We start from the raw sequence: 24,990 nt of genomic DNA on the forward strand, positions 1-24,990 counted from the left end.
CCTGCCTGAGCCCAGAGGAGGGCCCTGAGAGAGTTCATGGAGGCAGAGAATGGGAGTGGTCCTCAAATCTCGAGGTCCCTGAGAAGGCAAGATATGGACCACCCCCATCTGGGCCCTGGTAAATTTAACTCTTTTTGAGAATAGGATGCAACCCCTATGTTATGCCATTTTTTAAAAGCTGCACTCACTGTATCCTTCAAAACTGGAATGTCTTTGTAGGAAAGGAAATTAGCATTCCCTGAATTGAGAACTAAAACATTCATAGGAAAATAGTAAGCCCTAATAGTCAAGAGATCCCAGTGTTATGCTATAACAATAAATTAATTATCATCAATAAACTCTGTTGATGATGCCAAAGCAAAATGTATTTTAAAAGATTGCCCCTGTCTTCCCATAGTAAAACAAAAACTGGGACACAGCATGGCCTGCTGGAAAGAGCACAGGACTTTGAGGCAGGCAGGACATTTCAGGTTCCAATTTCAGTTCTCCCACTGGTTTGGTGTGTGACTGTGGGCAAGTTACTTAACCTTGCTGGGCCTCAGTATCCTCGTCTGTAAAATGGGGCTGAGATACCTGCTCTCTCTACCTTTTAGATTGTGAGTTTATGTGGGAAAGGGATTCCGTCCAATCTATCTTATATATACCCTAGAGTTAGCTAAGAGTAAGTACTTAATGTAAACAATAACAAAGAAGAGAATCACTTTACAGCTTAATCTTTAGAGTATATGTTAAGTACACTATGCTGGGAAAGGCCACAGAAGAATCTAAAACACCTGTTGAGAAGTCTTGATAGGTTGTTGTTACTGATGTTGAACAATAGCCAATTAAAAATCAGGTTTGCTAATACCTTGCAAATAGGGGAAAGCATAGGATGCCACAGTCAACTTTGTTCCCTTTATCAAGGTATCAATCATTGAGGGCCTTCTGTTTGCAGAGCACTATCTTAAACACCCGGGAGAATTTTTTTGTTTTTTTGCTTTAAATGGTATTTGTTAAACACTCACTATGTCACTGTACTAAGCGCTAGGCTTAATAAAAACTAATTAGATTGGACTCAGTCCGTGTCCCACATGAGGCTCACAGTCTTAGTCTCCATTTTACAGATGAGATAACTGAGGCGCAGAGAAGTTTTGAGACTTGCCCAAGGTCACACTACAGACAAGTGGCAGAGGTGGGATCAGAACCCAGGTCCTCTGACTCCCAGGCCTGTGCTCTATCCACTGGAGAGTACAGTAGAATATGTGATTCCTTCCCTTGGGGACTTTACATTCTGGTGTACAGAAAATAAATTAGAAGAGAAGGGAAGGGTGGTTATGTGGAGAATAAGTGCTCAAGTAGTAGAATAGGTAAATCAGTATATACAGAAGTATTCTAAGTGTTTGTGAGTGCAGCCACAGTGGGGAGGGTCAAAGTGCTGAGGTACTAATGGGAAGATTATGACCTAAAAAACAGAAAAATTATTCAGGGAAAGCCTCTTTTTAGGAGGTGAGATTTCAAAAGTGTTTTGGAGAAGGGGAGAGCTGTGATCTTGCAGATTTGAAGGGCAGGGAGTTCCGGAGGAAGGGCATGAGTGTTTGGAGGTGAGAGAAACAAGAATGAGGCATTGAGAGTGATAGCTTTGAAATTCCGTGGCATTTCCTTAGGGTCCCTTAGAACACAAAGATTTGCAGATCTATGCAGATCTAAGCAGTCTCTTCTTCTGTGCTTCAAAAAAAAATCTTTGCAGGATTACCATTGACTTCCAGGGATTCTCTGGTTTTGATTACAGTGATGACTTTGAAAGCTAAAACCAAGTTTTGGTAAATTCTCTATGTATAATTATTTGAAAAATTATTTTGGTGTAGTCAAGCCAATGAAGTGCCGTACATCCCAAATGGGTTTGGAGGAGTGTCATAGCTCCCAGATCCTTGAAAATTCTTTCTTGGTGCCCAAAACTCAGACACACCAAGCCTACCTCTGACCATGGTGAGAAAAGTGATTCCACCCATCTCCTGGAAATTGAGAGAAAGAGTAATCCAAGTAGAGGAGAGTAATCCTCTACCCCAAAGTTGGGAGACCAAAGCTATAAATTTGTTTGAGTTTCACCAATAGAAATATTAAGATTTTCATGCATTAATTATTCAGAATGCTACTAACGAGCAGTCATTTTAATCAGCAAGGATATTGTGGCTTTCAGGCAAGCATCTCAAATAACATACAGTAATTTATTTTATTAAGGTTGTAGGCTTTCTTCCTAACTTTAGATGTTTGGTTTCCAACTGTTTTCTACATTGCCTTGGGTCATTTCTGAAGCCTAGCAAGTGGAAACCAGAAATTAATTAGTCAAAGTTCCTGGCAGTTTTCTGGCTAAGTGAAACTTTTAGTGGAATCTTGGCAAGAAAAGCTAGATTTATCACAACCTGTACTGGTAATATAGTAAATATTTGTCACTTAGAGCTTGAATAAGTGACTCCTTATTTAACATTGTGGGTTGATGTTTTTAAAAAGTTAGTGACTTAGGCAGTCAGCCATAACCCAGTAATTTAATAATTATTTGTGGGCTCCTTTTCGCTTTTGAAAAGTCCTTCAATTTTATTTGTAATCAACAGATTTCTCTGTACTGAATTCAGTCTTGCAGCCCAACTTTCTTCTCTTTGTGAAGCCACTTGAACACTCTTCTGTTCCCACCACAGCCATCAATCTCCTTCCCATCTATCTGTCTTTCAAATGGAGGTCTTAAAATCAAATCTTCTACTTGTGCCATTGGGCCCTCTTGTCCCTTACCTCTTGATTAGCTCCTGTAATCCTCCCCTCCCTTAGTGTTATCTTCCACAACTTAAGCCTCCCCAAACTAAAAAAAAAAAAAGCCTTGCATTCACCAAACTTTGGGGTTGCTATCCAGATATTTAGTAATTTCTTTTTCCTTTATTACTCTTTGTCATTGACCTGTTTGCACTAATGATGGAACCAAAACACATTTTTCTTTAGAGGGTGAGGGGTTTCAGTTGATCACTTACGCCTCTAGAGACCAGAGTCTTCATTCAGTTCTCTCCTTTTATTTAAAACAATCAGTCATATTATTTGAGCGCTTACTGTATGCAGAGTATTCTACTTAGCGCTTGGGAGATTTGAAGGTAAAATTGTATGATGGGTGTGAGTATTACTGAGAGATTCACATCCACACTGTCCCCTTGAAAGTGTAGTAGTATATTTTGTCTAGCCCCTTCCCATTTGGGTGAGCATTTCTCAGGCACTAGTGGTTAAGAAAGGAGTATATTCCACTGCCGTTAGATGTGCACTTGAATTGTTTTAATAGTAGTTGTGGTGACCTGTCAGGAGACATCACACTCTCTTGCCCATCTCCCCACTCCCAGCCGGATATATTGTGAGATGGCTGGGCAGTGGTAGTGGGTGACCAGACTGGTAGCAGAAGAGAATATTCCTAAGACATCAACAGCAGCAGTTGTAATAAGTGTTGAGGAAAACTTTTCCACTTTCTTGGAAAAATAAGATATAAAAATCCAGTAGCAGCAATATATGTTTTTTTCATATGTATGGTAGTCCATCGTTATCCTTCGCATGGCTATACGGCCCAGGACTGGAAAATGGCAAGGGCATTGGAGTGGGATATACGCAGGCACCACTGACTCTTTCAGGTATTAGTGTAGTATCACCAGATAGCCCAGTCATATATCTTATCGCCAAGTGTTAATTATCTGTAACTACAGGAATTTTTTTTTCATGCCTCGCAATCAAATTTTCAGTAACTGAAGGGATTTGAAAACCAGTAACATTTTTGGCAAGTGTAGATTGATGAATTCACCAACAAGGCAGATATTCAAAATCATAACCTGGAAAAATTGTGGAGAAAGATTCCATTGAAATATATTGGATTAAGATCTTTTTGGCTTGCTGGGCTGTTTAAAAATGCCTTAGCATTGCTTGAAAATACAGAGTGAAATCTCTAATTAGAGTTTCCATTTCAGCATGGATAGGGCAAAGGATTTCTTTTTCCATATATTGCCAACAGTTAAGTTCACTCCCATATTTGTTTGATCTCAGCTGTCTCTTTGAATCAGTGGGTTTGACACACATCACTGCTTCCTGGCCCCTAATTAAAATTTTGCTAACTTACATCAGTTAACAAATGTATTCAGTCAGTTAGGCTATTTCTTCCCTGTCACTACTAATTTTATGCTAAGTATCTTTCTTTTAGAAAATAAATGAATCTAAAGGCTAGAGAGGCAATCTGGTCAGTATATTCCTACATAAATTGATTTTTTTTTCCCTTGGTTATTTTAAAACAGACACGAAAACTAGATGTATATTTTGAGTATGAAGAAAAAATAATGAGCAAAACCACTCTGGATAAATCTCTTCTGGATATGATATCTGACCCAGATGGTAAGTACCTCCAATCTGAGGTTGCCGTAAACATCAGATGGAATGAATCTACCTTTTTCCCATTTTATATCCTGAGTTGAAGCACTATCATGGGAATACAAATATAATTAGATAAGACATTGCGATCACTAATATAATTAGATAAGACATATGCTGCTGAAGTACTGAAACAGCATTATTTTCTATGCATCAGAATGTGCATTGTGTGTGTTTTTTAATTAATCGAACATTTCTTGATAACACTTTAGATTAATGATTTGCATTTAAATTTCCTAAAACCAGATTCTAAGCTAAAACTTCTATGCAAGTGCAATTTGACCATACTGCAAATTTGTCTTTCAAATTATTACTGGTTTTAGTTAGTGTTTGCCACAGCCCTGAAAGGTTGCAGAGTATTATCATTTAGAATAGAATTCAAATACTTTGAAGGGAGTGAGGTTTTTTATAAATGGAATATAAATTTTAAATCCATCCATTCCTAAGGTGAATTTTTGTATTGTAATATTAAATGTTGCTTTTGTTTTATTTTTACTCTCTAAAATGGACAGGAATAGTGGAATAAGGCATAGTTCTCAAACATTCAGAGATTCTGGATACAAAAATAAGGAGTCACTATTCAAGCTAAAGAAATTTAGAATTCTGGTCCTGAGCCCTCTGACATTTTACATTTTCTGCTGTCACTAGTATAGTGTAATGCTGTAGTCTTTATACTGTACTGTATATGTAAGTAGTAAAGCAAGCTTTAAAATTCTCTAGGACTAACTTTTATTATATGGTACTTGGCCTCATCAGTATGAAAGTATTGTTCTCCAGCAACAACTGGAGATATTGAAACCATCCCCATAAGCTTGGTCCTGTGCAGGCAGGGCACTGGTTAGTATCTCCATTTTTCCTCAACACACTCAACCACCCACCCCAGGACCACGAGCACCCTTGCAACGGGACCTCTCATGGGGATCCAGAATAGCAGGCTTTAAATATTAGAGCGGGCCTCTAGGGCGTGTGACTCCCGTGGCCTGCTGTGTGTCATGTCCTTTCTCCCACCTTCTAGCCCTTCCCCACCTTTCATCTTTCCCTCATCATCCATCCGTTCTCTCCCCATTCCTTGAACTCACTTCCAAAGACCCCCGGATGTATCCTGGGGGAGAGTGGTCTCCCCAGAACGTCTAGTGCCGCCTCAGAAAATCACCCCCAGTAGCCAAAATTGGTTGCGCATGTCTGTTTGTTACTTTGGGGAGATCCTTAATTGAGGATGTTTGCTCTAAGAAGCAGCCCCCAGAGTAGGCCCTCCCCTTCCTCATTCTTATCCCGCTCCCTAGACACTGAGCTTCTTCCCTGGTATCTCTTTGTAGAAGGCCAGCACTTCCACCTTTGCATCAGATTTGCTCCATCTGAAATCCACCTTTTTCCTCCTATCACTGATGTCTTAAACTTCTCTCATTCCCCTGACTCCTTCCTGTCTTCCTTCAACCGTGATTAACTCCAGCTATTGGTCATGGCTGCTTAGCTTACTCCCTGCTATATGCCCCATATAGATATTGGCTAAAAGGAGAACTTTATGTACTTGCCCTGTGCAAACCCAGCCTAAGACTTCGTTTGGTGGCATTAGCTGGTCATCTCACCTTGGACTTTTCCATGTTTGCTTTTTCTGCATTTGTAGTGAGACTGCCAACTTCTAAAAAGCAGGGAAAGCATCTTTTTAGGATCCTTCTCCTAAGCAGCATGGCTCAGTGGAAAGATCCCGGGCTTAGGAGTCAGAATGCCGGCTCTGCCACTTGTCAGCTGTGTGACTGTGGGCAAGTCACTTAACCTCTCTGTGCCTCGGTTACCTCATCTGTAAAATGGGGATTAAGACTGTGAGCCTCATGTGGGACAATCTGATTACCCTGTATCTACCCCAGTGCTTACAGCAGTGCTCTGCACATAGTAAATGCTTAACAAATACCAGCATTATTGTTATTAACCCATGCGCTGTCCTCAGTGGTGTCACCCAGAAAATCTGAGTGAAGGAGCAAAAATAAGTTCGCCTTGTTCTTGATTATGTAAATGATAATTGGTCCGTCGTAAATAAAGAATTATTTTGCTCTCAGGATGGAATGGAAAATATCAAAAGGTCCTATTAGGCTACCCAAATGTTTTTTTCCAATTATTAATTTCTGTACTACAAAGAAGCAGAATTAATATGAGCAATGAGGCCTTAGATTATTAGGTTTCATTCAAACTGTGAGGTCCTAAGATAACTTTATTTTCCGGTCACCTGCTGAGATCGTCAGGCCAGATTTTTCTTTGGTGTCCAAGTGGTTTTTGATCTTGCTGTTGAACATGCTCATTTTGTAATCGTGGTGAAATTAGAAACTACAGCCCTGGCATGTTCTAACCAGATATATCAGGGGAATTGCCAGTAGAACAGTAGGAGGCAGGGCCCAGAATGTCCTGTGGTAATTTTGAGTTAGGGAAGGTGGGACTCATTTTGAGAGAAGCTTTGTTTTTATTCCATCTCAGCTTGACTTTGGAAGCCATTAAGGTTGTGTTGGAAACTTGTTCATCAGAATGTGGTCAAGATGAAATGGGATTATTTTGACCTTGAATCCTGGGAAGCATAGAGAAAAAAATATTGTTCCCGGAAAGGTGACCTTAAAAAACAGGAAGAAGATTGTTCCTGGGCTATTTTCAGATCAGGGATCTGGGCCGAGCATTTCATTTTTCTTTTCTTAACTATTTTTCCCTTAAATCTTCCCTTTGAGAAAATGCTTCATTTTCTGGTAGTTTTGAGTGGACTTGCCTTTGTAGTTAAATCATGTACTGCTGTAAATATTTAGGTGTAGCATTTAAGTTTCTAATACAAACTACCACATTGATACAAAGAGCTTTTTGTTGTAGTAACAGATAGTGCTTCAAGAAGTGCCGACTTATTTAGGAATGGCTGTACAGCAATTTGTTGAAAGAACAGAAGCAATAAGAGCAATTAATTATGAAATCCTGGAAGAAAGCCATTTTAAGTTTAGTACTTTTATCCTGCGATGTCCAAATAATACTTGTAAAGACAACTGTGTTCTTTGCACTTTTCCTTTATCAAACCTTCAATTTTCTAATCCATATGAAAGACATTGTAAAATAAATGAAATTTTGCAAAACATATTCATTGTTTCATGATACATTCATAAGATTCAATAAGAGAGGTTTGGGCAAGTCAGGCTTATTTTCAAGTAGATTGTGATTTGCAGTATTCACAGTATTAAAAGCCTTTAGTTATGCTTTATCTTGTAGTTAATCTCCTAAAATATGTAGTTGATAGGGGTACATTTCCCTTTTCCTTCAGTTTCCTCCAAGATCATTTGGTTTCAGAGATTATCATTAAAAATTTGTGAAAAATATTGCCTCAAACAATCTTGGCTTAACTGTGAATTTTGTGCAATAGAATCAGTGTTTTATTAATTTTAAAAAGGTCTTCTTTTATGAAGTCTGAGTTTCTTTTATAGAGAGGGTATCAATCAATGGTATTTATTGAGCACTTACTATGAGTAGAGCACTGTACTAAGTGCTTGGGAGAGTACAGTACAACAGAATTATCAAACAAGTTCCCTGCCCATAATGAGCTTACAGTAATTTATAATTTATATAATTTAAAGACATACACAAGTGCTGTGGGGTTGGGGTGGGGTTTGACCACATATAACTGGAGTCACAGTCTATTCTGTTCTGCCTATTTTGTGAGTTTTCATCTCTAGTTGTATGGTGTTAGTACAGTGTAAAGTATAAAATTACACCATGGTTTACTTTATTGAAACAAAAATGATCCAAAGGTCACAGTTCCAAGTCCATAGATGATGCAGAAGGAAGAGGGAGCCAGGGAAGAAGAGGGTGTAGTGGGTATAGGCCTCTTGGAGAAGATGTGACCTTAATAATGCCTTAAAGATAGAGAGAGGAGTGGTCTGGTATATATGGAGGGGGAGGGAGCTCTAGGCTAGTGGAAGGGTGTGGGAAAGGGTTCTTTGGCTAGGTAGATGAGATTGGGGCACAGTGAATAGCCTGGAGCTAGAGGAACAGAGTGTGTGGGCTGGGCTGTAGTAGGAGACCAGTGAGATGAGTTGGGATGGGGAGAGCTGATTTAGTGTTTTAAAGCCAATGGTAAGGAGTTTCTGTTTGATGCGGAGGTGGATGGGCAGCCTTTGGAGGTTCTTGAGGAGTGGGGAAACATGAATCGAATGTTTTTGTTGATAAATGTTCCATGCAGCCGAGTGAAGTTTGGATTGGAGTGGGAAGAGACAGAAGGCCGGGAAGTCAGCGAGGAGACAGATGCAGAAATCAAGGTGGGATAGGATAAGTACTTGGATCAACGTGGTAGCAGTTTGAATGGAGAGGAAAGGGCAGATTTTAGCAAAATTGCGATGGTAGAATTGACAGGATTTGGTGACAGATTGCATATGTGGGTGGAATGAGAGAGATGAGTTGAGGATAGTGCCAGGGTTATGGGCTTGTGAGATAGGGTGGTTAGTGATGTTGCCTACAGTGATGGGGAAGACAGGGAGGACAGGGTTTGGGTGGAAAGATAAGGAGTTCAGTTTTGGACATGTTGAATTTTTGAGGTGTCGGCAAGACATCCAAGTAGATATGTCTTGAAGGCAGGAGGAAATACAAGATTGCAGGGATGGACAAGGGTCAGAGCTGGAGATGTAGATTTGGGAATCATCAGGGAGTTCTCAGAAAATGCTTTCAGTCTAAGAAACGGGCACCTAAAACACAAGACCACACAATTTTATATTTTGTCTTGTTAATAAAGAGGAATTGCCTGGGATTTAAATGCTCATTTTGTTTCTGATTAAATTGTCTGCCTATCTTTAGTTTATTTTATTATTGTTAATTTAAGGTAGAAAAATGTGGCTAGAATCTGATGTTCTAATTAGGTAGTTCCGTAGTCGTCATTTTCTGGAAAAGCAAATGAGTCTTTACCCCCATGGTTTATTCTTGCTGAGCACACACTTTATATTAAAGAATATCGGGAATGGGCACAGAAAGTTTGGCCAGGCATTGAATAGTGGAACTTTTGAGGGGAACACTAATGCTAGTCAACAATTCTTTAATTTCAAGTTGAATGGCTGCAGAATCTATAATTAAACCACATATAACTGGAGTCACAGTCTATTCTGTTCTATGTATTTTGTGAGTTTTTAATCTCTAGTTGTATAGTTAGTACAGTGTAAAGTGTAAAACTACACCATGGTTTATTGAAACAAAAATAATTTTTTCTCTTTTTGTAGCAGGAACTCCAGAAGATAAAATGAGACTGTTTCTTATCTATTACATTAGTGCACAGCAGGTACCCTCTGAGGTATGTTTTTTATTATTATTATTTTTATTTTTCAAAACTTATTTACCGAGTAAATGCTGCCAGTGGGAATTTCGTAAAAGAAGCAGCATTGGCCTAGTGGATAGAGCATGGGGCTGGGAGTCAGGAGAACCTAGGTTTTAATCCCGGCTCCGCCACTTGTCTGCTGCATGACCTTGGGCAACTCACTTCACTTTTTTGTGCCTCGGTTACTCCGTCTATAAAATGGGTAGTAAGACTGTGTATCCCAGGTGGGACAGGGATATTGTGTCCTACCTGATTTGTTTGTGTCTACGCCAACACTTAGTACAATATCTGGCACATAGTAAGTGCTTAACAAATACCATTTAAAAAAAGAGAGTGAAAGTCGATCTGGTTAAATGATCTTTATTCCTTTGCTGTGAAAGAAAAGCAGTTTTGTTTATGTACTGGGCATATTTACCGCTCAATTCTATATTGTCCTTGGGAGAACTGACTGACCTCCTAGATTAATAGAATATGGACGTAATTCTTCAGTTTAGATAAATAGCCAGTTCCCAACTTGTGGTAAAAGCTTACTGGGTTTTTCTGTTTTATCTGCCCTCCTCATTACCAGTTCCCATAGTAGATCCCATTCTTATGCCCATTTCCCAGAGTAACCCATTTATAATTCCCTTAAAAAGAAATGCTTCTTTCTAATGAAAATTGCCCTTAGAGGAGCAGCCCTCAATTAAATTTATTTTAAAATAACATGAGAACGAGGGAGACGTCTGCTGAAGAGCAAAGAATAGCAAAAATTTTATGAACACTAAAATAAACATCATCCCTAAACTCTCAATTATTACAGATTTTCTTGGCTTTGTCATGAAGGGTGAGGGAATATTCAGAGGCACTCGCAGTCATTTGCCTGACTACACTGGCAGGCAGAGACCTTGCTCTTGTGAGGACCAAGGGGTGGGAAAGGGGATGCTGAAGTGTCAAAAGGGACTCAGCCCACCAGGAATCTGGAGTGAGTCAGGAGAGGAAGGAATTCTTCCTACCTCTGGGAGGTGGATGGGGTGGTGCCCCCAGGCTGAACTGTTTTGGGTTATTTTTCAAGACTCATGCCCAGGCGCTGGATGGACATTCTGAGTTCTCCTCAGTGCCATGACTCTTGCAGTTGGAGTTTGGAAGTGTTTTCCATTTAGGGGCCCTCACTCCCAGGTCTGGCTGCTTATCGAGTGATGGCTGTACAACCAATCAGAAGGGAAGATTGCCACCGCCCTAAGGGCACATACAGAGAAATGTCCAATGTGAGAAACCTCCATCCTTAACCTCAAGAGCCGGACATAAAAACCTCAGGAGCAATCCTCTCTGAGGATGAGTCCTTTCTGATCTCCCAGTAGCCCAGCCATGCATTTCAATTATCTGTGCTTTTCAGTTTTCTGGTTTACCTGAGCTGGAGGTGGAGCCGGATGATTGAAAGTTTTCCTGTGTTTTGAAATAATACTGATTTTGAACCTGGAAAAATATGTATTATGGATAGGACAAATCAGTCATAAAAAAATAATTAAGCTTGAGTTTTTACCAACTTGTATATCTTTAATAATAAATTTCGTGGGCTGAAAACTTATTTATCAGTGAAAATAGGAAGATGGGTGGGACGAGGAGCAGCATTTCCTAATGGTAAGTGCACAGGATTGGGAATCAGAGGTTGTGGGTTCTAATCCTGACTCTGCAACTTATCTGCTGGGTGACCTTAGGCAAGTCACTTCACTTCTCTGTGCCTCAGTTACCTCATCTGTAAACTGGGAATTGAGACTGTGAGCTCCATGTGGGACGTGGACTGTCCAGCGTGATTACTTTGCATCTACCCCAGTGCTTAGAACAGTGCTTGGCACCTAATAGACACTTAACAAATACCATAATTATTATTATATGTTTTGTGGATAAACATATCTGAATATGTTCATAAAATACTCAAGGTAGAAGTATTCAATTTTTTTGCAATAGAAGAAATAAACCTATCTAGTTCTCCACATGTTGCATCGTTTCAAAAGGAGTGTCTTGGGAAAATCGCACATGCATTTTATTTCATTTATGGTTATGTGCTCAAATATTTATTTTGTAACTAAACCAATGGTTTGTAAAGGCAGGAACTTTATTGCCAGCTTTAATAGTGGCATTTGAACAGTACTCCATGAATTTTCCTTTGATTGCATCTAATACTGAAGTTCAAGTATTTCAGTATAGGTCTTTTTCAGATAGTTTTTCACTTCTGAAATTGGAAAGAAGCGGGTGAAAATATAGGCTGTAAATTTATAAATGTAATCTAGGAATTAATACTAGATTAATTTTTTAAATTTTTTTCTTCATTCTAAATTTTTTCTTACTTATAGTTCAAAGTTAACTAAATGCAGTATTGTTTTATTTTTTAATTACCTGTTTAAAACCATATGGTTTTCAGGTGCTTCCAACCCATCAATTTAAAAATAAACAGCATGTTGAAAGCAAAATCGCAGGTCATTAACTGTTTTACTTGGCACTAGTGTCAACCTTTAATAATAAGTGGCCCCAAAAGCGGAGGAAGATGGAGAGCAGAATTTAAACCAATTGTAATGATACAGCTCTCTGATTTCAGGCTGACTTGGAACAGTATAAAAAAGCCCTGACTGATGCGGGATGCAACCTCACTCCTTTACACTACATCAAACAGTGGAAGTAAGTCTATTATTATTTCCCCCATTAAACGTTCATCATTTAGGAAAGCAAACTGAGACCAACTGGTCAAAGAAATCATGGCATTCAGGTCAGCCACGATAGGGAAAACACATACATATCTTGGCTAGAAACCTGGTCGAAATTTAAAGAGCTCCAAAAACGATCGTATTTTTGGATACAGCACATTGCAATGTGAGAAGAGACGGTTGTGTGCATATACGAACCGCTGGACACAGCACTGCACTGGGAGTTGTGGTGTGTTTTTAACCTGTCCAAGGATCTCAATCTCTGAACTATAGGGGGCCATGATGGTGCGGGGAAATGTTTGTGGCTGCTGTTTTTAAATTTGGATTGGTATATCTGAATATAAGAAACCCCCATTATGGTAAAAAAGCAATTTTTTTGCAAACTGTTGTCATGTATGAGTTTGCTCTCTCAAGGCATTGTTCACTTATTCAGTTCTTCTTCTCTTGGGGCCAAAGAAGCTAAATTTTAGTCCCACCTTTAGGTCTATATGACCATTTGCCCTCACAGCAGAACTGTCTGCTGCATTGGCTCATGCGGAAGCCAAGCATTCAGACTTGCAGTGAGAGGGGGAGAGATTCTCACAGTAACATTTCCACAGCCAGTTGTGAAAAGCAGAAAATGAAAATAAAATGTCTTTCTGGTTTTTACAGGGCTTTTGCCAAGATGGCTTCAGCTCCGACCAGCTACGGGAACGCTGCTGCTAAACCAATGGGGTAAAACTCTTTTTAAAAGGACAAAGCACAGGGCAGAAAATGTGGCATTGGGCCCGTTTTAAATAATTGTAAAGATGCTTTTAAAATTAGTCCCTAGGCCAGTATCTGAAATGGTGAGCGGGGTTTCCCAGGCTGGGCTTCCTCACCCCAGCCCTAAGTAAGGTAATGTCAATTGTACAAGAAGGCAGAGACCTAGTGGGGCTGTCAGTAGTAATCCAGAGTCCTCCTCTCTTCCATCCTTCCCTCCTTCCTCTGTTCCCCCAAATCCCATTCAGGAAAGAGAAGTATAGTGGGTCAGGCTAGGAGGGACAATCCTATAGAAAGATGGTAATAGGTGGATTTCCCAAAAATGCCTGCAAGGCTCTATTTAGTTACACAGTTTTACCTTCCTTAATACTTGGCACTTTAAAGGCATCTAAAGTTCTAAAATAGTAGATTGTAGTAGATAGAATCTTTTCTGCTCAAAAGTTTCACAATTCAGTATAATTCAGTGTAATTCTTGGCAGGTGATTTATAGAATGTAGAGGAGTCTGTGAACTGGAAGATGCCGATGAGCTTCCACCCTCACATGGCTGTTCTATAACATTTTCCAAATCTAAGGTGAATCAGATCACTTGTTACAAATTTGCCTCAGTGTTCATTGTCAGTTTCAATGTAATTTTAAGTATTAAAAGCCAAAGAGAGGCTCTGAAATGCCTCTCAAATATAAAAGCAACAAATAGTGGCAGTTCCATTTTTGAAGTCATCACTTTTGATTGAGGGGGGCTCTTTTGTCACAGCAGACATCTTGTAACTGATTATAAGCTAAAAATGGGATTTGGTAACATTTCTGATGGTGAAAAAACTGCAGTAGTGTCAAATCTGAGAGCCAAGATTCACCGAAGATGATTCAGGGAACAGTCAGTGTGAGGTTTTTGGAGAGGGGTATGGTATTTCATTTTTCTTATTTGACTGAGTAATTTGTACAATATGTGGTATTCTTTGGCTTTTTCCTCTCAGCCTCTTATCACGGGTCATGAATACAGGGTCACAGTTTGTGATGGAAGGAGTGAAAAACTTGGTTCTGAAACAGCAAGTAAGTACAGTACTGTAAACCCATCCAATGAAATGTTGTATGAAAACTACTTTTCAAGTTTTGAGACAAATTCTAGGAATGTAGTAAACCATAATGAAATAAAGGCAGCCTCATGGTCTTGCAAGTTAGAATGTTCTCAGTAGCAAAGGCTTCAATTATGGCATTGTTATCCTATTTTGTGTCTTGAAATTGCTAACTTCAACTAAAAAATCATGCAGATTTGACTTGGTTCCATTTGAATCACCAGCATTTAATTTTGGAGAATCAACAGGGAGAAATATGAGATGTTCATATTGCTTTGTGCACTAATTAAGTTTTGGGCATCACAGATATCATCTATCACGTCAAACCCTATCATTTATCTCTGTAGTTGTAGAATATATGTGTATGTGGCTGATTTTAAATGCAAGCCTTCAAAAAGAGGGTCTTTCTGAATTGAGTATGAATAAATTAGCCTGTTGATCTAACAAGAGCCATAAATCTTGGGTACCCAAAAGGACTCCAGATGGCATCATTTCACATTTTTCATTGGCTTATTTCCTGAGGGGAAATTTTCCTCCAACTCTATAGTCAGAGCAGTTACCTTTGTTGACTTTTGAAGACCAGGCATAAGCAAAATTAGGATTGCTATTGTAAAAACTTGATCAATTCCTATGTTCTAAAGATTTGTTGTTTCTCTTTCATAAGAGAAATACTTTTGGGGGGATTTGAATTTCACTATCCAGTTCAGAACTCAACTTCACCTTTAACTTTTCCTTATTGAAGAATTGTCTCTCTTGTGGAAATAGGTAATAGGTTAAATGTTGCAACTTTTTCCACCATAATTTGGAACTGTTGTTCAAATTAAAAATGTAGTGGGTGGTCTGGAAAGCAGTCGGGGAACAAATTCATTTTTTTTTACCAACTTGGTGAGTAGAGGGGGGAAAAACTAATTGTGAACCTATTTAACATTAAAACTCATGTTTTCCAGTTCTATTAAATCTCCTTGGTGGTTGTGTTCTCTTGCTGAAACAAATTGGCTCTGCATTATAGAGTCACCTGAGGCAATGGACTGAAGGCTAATCAAGGAAAATATACTCTTCAGATGTTTCTCCAGACCTGTTTTTTGCTTGCTACTACAAGCCACTTTGGCCTTTTTTTTTCTCCTACCCCAGGTGCCAGATTCTGCTAATTCTTTACCAGAGTGTTCTCAAAAACTTTTACCTCATTTTTTAAAAGCATTTCATGTTTCTGTGAAAAATGATTACTTATTCCAGTTTATCATATAGTGTGAGCAGACCAGTTACAGAGCCAACTGATTTTTCTTTAGTCTGGAGAGAAGACGAACTGGCAAAATAGTATTACGGTCTGGTACTTTTTAGTACTTTTCTGAAAGACTGAACTATTTTAGGAAAGCTTCAACTAGGACAGGTTTGATTTGAAGATTTTGGCTGGTCCAGTCACTTACCCCTGGGCATCACAATGCCATGGTACATTTAAAGTTATTTGTGCCAATCAAGCTCAAATTGATGAAACCGAGTGAAAAGAAGCATCATTTTGACTGAGGGATGAGAGATTTGAATCTAGAATCTGCTCAATTTTTTTGCCTGTATGGTTCTTGTCAAAAGTATTACTTCTGTTAATGTTTATGTTAGCACTCTCTAAAACTTTGTTTACTTTTTTATCTGCCTTTCTGACCATTATCACTCTGAAAGTAGTTTCTATTGCTATGAAAAAGCTATCAACGAATTCAGTTCAACCAATGTTAGGAAATTGGCCATGAGGATTTTGTGGTCTCTGAGGACCCTTCAAAATCTTGGGTTTATTATACCAAGGTGACAGGGCTTTAAATAGGACAGTTTTATACTGAAGATTATTTGTCTACAGTCAATTTCTGCTGAATTCATTCGATCATATTTCTCTCTTGTCATGAAGTAACTCAGCTGTCAGCACCTTTTGTCAGTGTTAGTTTGCCCTCCTAAATAGTACCAGTGCTATTTTAGATTGGGGCAGAGACATCTCATCAAATTTGTAACCAATCATATGTTAGAAAAATGTCAGTCAGAACTAATCTTAGATAACCAAACTCATTTTCACTAGGAATCTAAACCTAATTTGCTCCCAGAACTCTAGGGGGAAAAAGTTAATGAATTCCCTATGACAGCACCTTCCCCTTCATTTTCAATTTTGCAATCCTTTTCTCTGATTTTTTGCCTTTGCCCATCTTTTGGTTATGACAACACAAGAGACCCTTTGTGATGTTCCAGGAAAAGTTATGTGAACATGAGAACTCTCTTATGGGTAACTTCCCCTATTAGTGTTCATCTATAGTCTCCAAAATTGTATGCAGGGTCATCCTTGTAAAATTCAGCGTAAAGTTGAAACCAAGGAATATATTTAAAGATTTTACATAAAATGCTTCAAATGCCATTATTTGAAGTTGTTAAATTGAAGACAGGTGAAAATTGTGACATCTTACACACACTACACTGGGTATACACCGTAACGGGATAATGTCAGGGGCAGGTAAGTGATGTCCTTTGAATGATTCAGCTTAAAATGTAATTGCTTTTAAAATGTTAGCATTATTTTGCTAGCATATTAAAACTGGACTTGTTTGCTTGTCATAGGATTTTAATAATGCTTCACCTTAATCAGCCTTATTATATAGTATCCCGAAAGGACATGGAGTGGATAAACGTGTGTTTATTTGAATAGCATTTAACATTTAATTGAGCAAACCCCATCCATCCCTCATACAATTTTTAATTGGGCTTCTGTATATTTTAATATAGATGGTTTTCATGAGTTCCAGTCTTAAGGACCAAATTAAATTTTCCTCAGAAAAATAACTCTGCAAAATAATTAGAGATATTAGCCTTTCAGTCATTAAAATACATGTTGCTGTTGAGTTGTTTGTGTAACCAGTTGAATTCAGAAAGATTCGGTCAGTTTGAAGGTTGGATATTCAGGTTTATTTACTTAAAAAATTATTTCTTATGGCCAACATAAATATCAGTAAACATCAGTTTTCCCTCATCTTACCCAGGATGATCTTGGAGGGATTTTTTTTTTAATTTAGCAGGGGGCAGAAATAAAAACATTATCTTGTCTGGAGAGAGCAGCATGTAATTCCCATTTCCTTTTCATTCCTAATGAATACATTTGACCTGAGAAGACAAATAGTCTCTTATTCACCCTTTTGTAAAATGGCAATAGGATTATCAAACCTCACCATTCAGAGAAAATGAGTAATGTTGCCTTTGCTTTTCAAAGGCTCCAAGTCACCTCAGAAAACTGTTCTGTCCAGAATGTCCTGTTCAGTTTACTCAAAGGAAGTGCCAGTTCAAAGCTGCCGGAATTATCATCTCATTGAGCTTGAACTCTTAATCTTTGTGGGAGTTATTCAGTAAAATCTTTGGTCCTTTTACTATATTCATGCAAAATGATAAAGCAGAAGAGTTATTTTATTGGACTAAATGAAAATACTTTGAAGCTTCAAATCCCAGATGAAAAATAAATGTAAACTATTTTTATCCATATTCAATTACACAGTAATGGGGTCTTTGACTTAGAACTTCTAATGTTTCTTTTATGAAAACTGCATGGTATGAAATTCTTTAAATTCTTTAGAAAATACCACTATGCTAAAATAGAGTGGATTTGGTTTAAAAACTTTTAAAATGAAGTATTTCATGATTTTTTTAAAAGTTCCCTGGACATGTCACTGATATAATGACAAGAATAATTGCATATAATTTTTGAACACAAAAATCATATCTGTAGAAGTATTCATTCATCATTAAATATATGTTGTTTTTCTTTGTCCTAATGACCCACTGCAAGCCTAAGTAAGCAATTCTCTTTCACAGAATCTACCAGTTACTCGTATCCTAGACAATCTCATGGAGATGAAGTCAAATCCTGTGAGTAGAGACTTTTTCTACCATGAACAAATCAAGTAACATTATATTCTAAATATTTTTAGCTATCGAAGTAAAATTTCTGATTTTTTTTTGAGGTGTGCAGGTTGAAGGTATAAAAGTGTCCTTAGTGGTTGAAAATGTGATAGGAAACATTGCAAACTTTGACAACTGCTTTGAAGGCTTAAGACACATGAAGAAATGATAGTATTTACTGACCATCTGCTATGTGCAGAGCCCTATACTAAACACTAATGAGAGTACAGTTGAATAAGAAACGTAATCCTTGCCCCCAGGAGCTTACAGTCTAATGGAGAAGACTGACAGGTAGAAGACTGTGAATGGTATCTATTTTTTCATGGTATTTTCATTCAATAGTATTTATTGAGCGCTTACTATGTGCAGAGCACTGTACTAAGCGCTTGGGATGAACAAGTCGGCAACAGATAGAGACAGTCCCTGCCGTTTGACAGGCTTACAGTCTAATCGGGGGAGACGGACAGACAAGAACAATGGCACTAAACAGCGTCAAGGGGAAGAACATCTCGTAAAAACCGATGGCAAATAAATAGAATCAAGGCGATGTACAATTCATTAACAAAATAAATAGGGTAACGAAAATATATACAGTTGAGCGGACAAGTACAGTGCTGTGGGGATGGGAAGGGAGAGGTGGAGGAGCAGAGGGAAAAGGGGAAAATGAGGCTTTAGCTGCGGAGAGGTAAAGGGGGGATGGCAGAGGAGTAGAGGGGGAAGAGGAGCTCAGTCTGGGAACACCTCTAGGAGGAGGTGATTTTTAAGTAAGGTTTTGAAGAGGGAAAGAGAATCAGTTTGGCGGAGGTGAGGAGGGAGAGCGTTCCAGGACCGCGGGAGGACGTGACCCAGGGGTCGACGGCGGGATAGGCGAGACCGAGGGACGGCGAGGAGGTGGGCGGCAGAGGAGCGGAGCGTGCGGGGTGGGCGGTAGAAAGAGAGAAGGGAGGAGAGGTAGGAAGGGGCAAGGTGATGGAGAGCCTTGAAGCCTAGAGTGAGGAGTTTTTGTTTGGAGCGGAGGTCGATAGGCAACCACTGGAGTTGTTTAAGAAGGGGAGTGACATGCCCAGATCGTTTCTGCAGGAAGATGAGCCGGGCAGCGGAGTGAAGAATAGACCGGAGCGGGGCGAGAGAGGAGGAAGGGAGGTCAGAGAGTATTTGTTAAACACTTACCATGTGCCAAGAACTGTTTGAAGGAAAGAGCTATCTAAAAGTTTTATCAGGTTGGACACAGTCCCTGTCCCAGTTGGGACTCATACTCTAAGTAGGAGGGAATAGGACTGAATCCCCATTTTACAGTTGAAGAAACAGAGACAGAGAGAAGTAAAGTGACTTGCCCAAGGTCACACAGCAAGCAATTGGCAGAGCCAGAATTAGAGCCCACGTCTTCTGACTCCTTGCAGTGATATCTTCTTTTGTCTCCTCAGTTTCCCATTTTTACAGTAGACATGCCTTTTGGAGAGTAGTAACTCTTTCAGACCACCAAGGAACTGGTTTGTCTACTCACTGTTGCCTGCATTCTGCACTAAATGGCTCTCTAGTCATCTAACATAATTACTAAAAACCAGGGAAAAACCTCAGACCTTAATAGCAGTGAACTTCATATGAGGCAGAGCAAAGAAAATTTGCAAAACTGCAACATCGTTCCCTTACTAAGGGAGTCTGGATAGTAAAGCAACATGAATCACTTTCATGGACTTATAGCTTATGTTCAATTCATGGCTACTTAATCTGTAACTTTGCTTCCAGCATCAGTAGGTAGGCATAAACACCTTTATAGTGCCAAGAACTTCATTGCCTCATTGCTCAGGCTGTGTTCCCGAATCGCTTGAAATATGAAATGGAAGTGCAGATAGATTGACAAATGATAACCTAGGAGAAAGACAACTTTAGTCAACTTCTATTGTCTTTTTAATAGGAGACAGATGACTACCGGTATTTTGATCCCAAAATGCTCCGTGGCAGTGACAGGTAAGCTGCTTTTCCCTTTGTTCCCCCTTCTTTCAGATTTTGAGACAGTTATTTTAAAATCAGCATCTTGAAATTTATGTTTGCTAATAGAAAAGATACCAAAGTTATCAATCCTTAGGTAAAACTAGCCCCAGAATATTCAGGTTAATTGGTAGTAATCCCTCTCCTGCTCCCCCAACCCATGGTCTTCCCTTAGAAAAGTTCACTAAAAACATCAAAATTCTAAAGATAAAATAGCATCCCAATTCGAAGTTTTGAAAATGAAGTACCAGTGTTAAAGACTTAGAACATTTGCAACAAAGCATGTATTCCTCTCTGGGCTGAGGAAACTGAAGGCAAATTTGAACTCCTCAGCGCACTAATCCAGAAGTGTTCAGATCAGATTAAGGAAATGCCAGTAAGAAAGGCAGAGCTAAAATGCCAGGAAAAGACTTTCAAACTCCTGCATTACCCAGGACCAGCAATTTATTGGAGATCAAAAATTATGTATTGTAGGAAGTAAAAATAAGCCAATGTGCCCATATCTGTAATTTCACAATGCAGTTTTATTTTCTTTTCAGTTCAGTCCCTAGAAACAAAAATCCATTCCAGGAGGTAAGTCAAGTAGAAACTATTTCCTCCATCCCAAACCCAAAAGAGAGGTCATTATGGAACCTCAGCTTTATTTCACTCCTGTTTAGGTAGATGTTCCTGGCAATGTGAGACAACTTCATTTAGGTTCATATGCAGCCTTGAATTTCCTGTATTTTCTTACACAGAAAGGTCAACATACTTGCTGCAGATTGTGAGCTTTATTTTACTGAGCTGAAATGAAGTGGAGACAGAAGTCATGGCCTAAAAACTATTACTTTGGAAAGATCTTTGTCTGAAATTTTATTTATAAAATTTTTTAAAACATTTTCAAAGATATTTGAAGCCACTGTTTTGGTTAAATACAAAAAGCCTACTCTAAGGAAGAATAAATGACACTTGAAATTATGTAAATGCCAGATTTCCTTTTTTGAATCCAGGAAAGATTTTCTATACTTAAAATATCTTCTTAAAGGAAAGTGCTGAATGCAAGAAGCTCAAAAGTTGCTATTATTTGCAAAGTGTAGTTATTTTGTTCTGTATTCCATGTGAAAACTGCAGATTTTTGTTCAGTGTTTTCTGAGCTTAATCTTTGAACAATCATTGATGAAAACCAAGTGTCTTGAGAGCTTTGCTTCTTCGTGTTACTTAGAAAAGAATTGTCATTTCACCCTTTCAATTTGTTTACTTATTTGTGATTGTTGCATTTTAGGCTATTGTGTTTGTGGTGGGCGGAGGCAACTACATTGAATACCAAAATCTTGTTGACTACATAAAGGTACCCTTTAGTTACTCTTTTCTGTAATCAGTGAGTACTCTAGAAGTGGTTACCAGGGACTGTAAATTTTCTGCATGATAATTGCTACATCAAATAATCAAATTAAAATTTTTCCATGTAGCTGTTAAATGAGAATTAGAACTTGGGCTGCTAACTGTTGAATAACTACTAGTCTCAATTTTATAAGAATTGTAATTCCAGTCTGGCAAAGACTTTAGGAGGGGATGGGGACTTTTTCTTAATTTGTGTAACCATTATTCTGGAAGATGTTAGCACTATTGTTTCCTTTTTTGTCTTCAGTTGTGTGTGCAGATCACTAGTGTTTTTTGTGTGGTGAAATGTGCCAATTGGTGGTAAAAGATGCTAGCTCCTGTCTGTATGTATTTTGACTCCCCTAAGAACCAAAGCCTTTTCTTTGACTGGCTATCTCTGAAGAATTTATGAGAGGTGTTAGTTGGTCCAGGCCTAACCACTGGCAAGGATGTTTGGTTGGGGCACCCATCACCCAGTGCTTCCAAGCATCCTTGCCACAGTCAGAGACAGAATTCTGGGTGGGATGGGTTACTGATCTGATCCTGTCGTAGCATCTCCCATGGTCTAATATAAAACTAATGAAACAGAGCCTTAAAATTTATCATTTTTTTTCTCCAAAAGTATATGCCTGGGCTCCTGGATAACATTATGTTCATTCAGTTTAGCACCACATTAAATTACCGTGTTTGAAAGTACAGTGAATCAGAGAAATGTCCTTTCACCACGCTCCAGGCCATCTCACTGTGTATTCCTGATTAAGTACAAATAAGACCATGAGCCACTCAAGGCATTTTCACCCACTGAGGGAAGTAAACTAGTTGATTTTCAAAGTTATGACAGAAGAAAAATTCACAATTAGGCAATGGTGAATTTGTGCATTTTGTGGTGCTGAGGAGTGTTTGTTTGGCAAGATGAGTAAAATCACTGAGAAGAGTTTCTGAAAGGGTGGGGGAAGAAAAAAATCCCCCTTGCCAACAAAATATTCCAGTACTTGTCTACCTGCCTCTTCTCTAAGTTACCAACACCTCCATGTACGTTCAAGTGATGATTATTTCAGGTGTTGTAATGCTACAGAAAAGATGTTAGGTACGTGGCCATAGGTTGTCGTGAGAGTCAGACTTCCCAGTCAAAGCCATGTCTTAGAAAATGCCCCAATGTAATGCAAGTCAAATGAAATGGTGTGAGCTATTCAGTATCAAAATAAATGTACCAGGGATCTCTTTAAAAAGATTGAGGAAATTTCCCTGTCAATCCCTTCTCAAGGGAGTGAGGCCAATTCCCTGTGTAGAAAGTTTAGCTCCCACTTGGGTAGTCCTGTCTGACGTTTTGTTCTATCTCTTGCAGAAAAAGACTACCCCAGAATTGCCTGAAACTCTTCTTACTCCCCCTTATTCTTATTTTCACAGAGCAAACAAGGCAAACATGTTTTATATGGCTGCAGTGAGCTTTTTAATGCAGCACAATTTGTAAAACAGGTAAGTATATTACAAATAATCAACTCCTGTAATAAATATTATGGCTTAGTGTGGATTGTTTTAAGTGAGCATTGCTTACTGGGAGCACTTCCTGAAGGGAGATTTTCAGCACTTTGTATTCTAACTCAGCATTTCTGGTTTAATTATTATAAGATGCAACACCTCCTTGCTTTCTGGGCTGTAGATTTCCTGTCCCTTGGGATGTTGTCATGCACATTGCTCCAGCATCATCTTTGATCTGGAAGAGAAATGAGACCAGGGAGCTGGGACTGGACTCCATTTTAGGACTCCAGCCTGCAGACCCTTGCACAGACAAATCTACTTTTCCAGCTGGTGATGGGGACTGAACTCCCTAAGACTGTAACTGGGCACCTTCTCCTTGACCAGCAGTGCCTACACAGTAGATATTTTAGCTTTGGTTCCCTTGCTAAAGTACCCTACTCTGTATTCTCTGCACTGCCCCATTTAATTACACTTCTTTCTACACCACTGGGGCAAATTTATTCAGTTCCCTTTAATGATAGTCCACAAAATCAACACTCCCTATCACTGTCAAGAATAATGGAGCCCTATCAGAGTTGTTCTTATTTGAAAAAATACCTGTACATTTTCTTCCTAAGGGTTCTTCTGAATTAATGTCTGAGGGGTGTAGGGGATCATTTGTTCGAGTTGAATTAGCTCATTTGTATTGCTGCCATGACCACTTATAACATTTTACTCAATGCAGCAATTTAACATTTCTGTAGCAGTAAAAATAAACACTAGCAAATATTTAAGAATCTGAGGTGTGATTCATTCATAATTCTCCTAGGTCAGCTCTAAGTACAAAAAATTGCTGTGTTCAGGAAATGTACTGGCTAAAGTAGTTCTATATGGGAAGATGAACACTATTCATTTTAAAGAAAAGCATTAACCGGGCATCCATGATAAAAGTACGAACAAGTCTAATTTGCTCTTTGTATTTCTTTTTGTTTAGCTATCTCAACTTGGACAGAAATAGCACAAAAGAGCTTCAGTTCCTGATTCCTCTTGGAACTTGGACAAAATGTAAAAAAAAAAATCAGAAAAACCAGATGACTCTCCTCCCTATAACATGTCCTATTCCTTAAACTTATACCGTTCCATTAATTTGATAATTTTTAAGGAATTCCTGTACTTAATAATATAATGCATACCAGAAAAAAATAAAACATTTCAGAAAAATTAACTATAATGGCTGCAGTTACTTCTCTATTTCAAATATAGTTGAAAAGAAAGCACTTCGGAAGAAAGGTGCTACAGAAACAGAGGTGATGGTATTGGTGATGATGACTAAAGTGTATATTCAGATGTATTTACCTTCCAGTATTATAGGATTCATCAATCCCAGACGTGTATATTCAGATGTAGTTACCTTCCAGCATAGTATTCATCAATCCCAGCAGCAGGTGAGTGGGTTTGACCAGGTGCCACCCAGTCTGAGAGCCTCCTTGTGCCTCCCCCCCGCCCTTCCTAGGAATGACCAAGATTGCCTTGACTTTTGAATCCCCTCTGCTGAGTTCAGAGCTTCCTTCATGCCCTTTTCCCCCTTCCATCCCTATGTCCTTCAGTGGCTCCATCCTGACTGCTAAGGAGGAAGCCTAGAGTCAAACCAGTCCATTCCCTGCCAACCATTCACTTTGTCTATTTTCCACTTCAGAGGACATTCAGTAACTAAAATTTTAAAGCATTACATCATATGCTACAAAACTATCATGGCTGGACATCAGTGCAGCAGATACAGAAATGAAATTGGACCCTTTACAGTTAATCACAGGTAGGTTTTTAGGATTTCGGGGAGGCAGGGGGTCCAGATCATTTATCCTTTAAATCTGATGAATGTTTATTGGAAAGACTTTAATTTAGAGTAAATTGTGATCCATTTCCTAAGTCACCAAGACCTACACCCATCAGGCCCTCAAGGTTTTCTTCAAATTTTAGTGGAAAACATTTAAGAAGCACTAAGTCATCTGTTGGGTCTCTCTCAGTGAAAGTTTCTCAAATAGC

The 24,990-nt window shown here is 38.8% G+C and overlaps 1 protein-coding gene across 1 annotated transcript in view; it reads left to right on the top strand.

The window, feature by feature from the left end:
* Positions 1-24,172, top strand: part of SCFD1 (sec1 family domain containing 1) — a 50,426-nt gene extending 26,254 nt beyond the window's left edge. Inside the window, exons 15-25 of the mRNA XM_001512433.6 lie at positions 4,287-4,383; positions 9,642-9,712; positions 12,309-12,388; positions 13,066-13,128; positions 14,128-14,203; positions 18,055-18,108; positions 20,057-20,109; positions 20,670-20,703; positions 21,392-21,457; positions 22,897-22,965; positions 23,942-24,172. Of these exons, the coding sequence (XP_001512483.2) occupies positions 4,287-4,383; positions 9,642-9,712; positions 12,309-12,388; positions 13,066-13,128; positions 14,128-14,203; positions 18,055-18,108; positions 20,057-20,109; positions 20,670-20,703; positions 21,392-21,457; positions 22,897-22,965; positions 23,942-23,965 (687 nt within the window). The 3' untranslated portion in view covers positions 23,966-24,172. The remainder of the gene's footprint in view (positions 1-4,286; positions 4,384-9,641; positions 9,713-12,308; positions 12,389-13,065; positions 13,129-14,127; positions 14,204-18,054; positions 18,109-20,056; positions 20,110-20,669; positions 20,704-21,391; positions 21,458-22,896; positions 22,966-23,941) is intronic.
* Positions 24,173-24,990: the final 818 nt, after the last annotated feature.

The sequence above is a fragment of the Ornithorhynchus anatinus genome, chromosome 14 (genome assembly GCF_004115215.2).
Source record: "Ornithorhynchus anatinus isolate Pmale09 chromosome 14, mOrnAna1.pri.v4, whole genome shotgun sequence".
Taxonomy (NCBI): Eukaryota; Metazoa; Chordata; class Mammalia; order Monotremata; family Ornithorhynchidae; genus Ornithorhynchus; species Ornithorhynchus anatinus.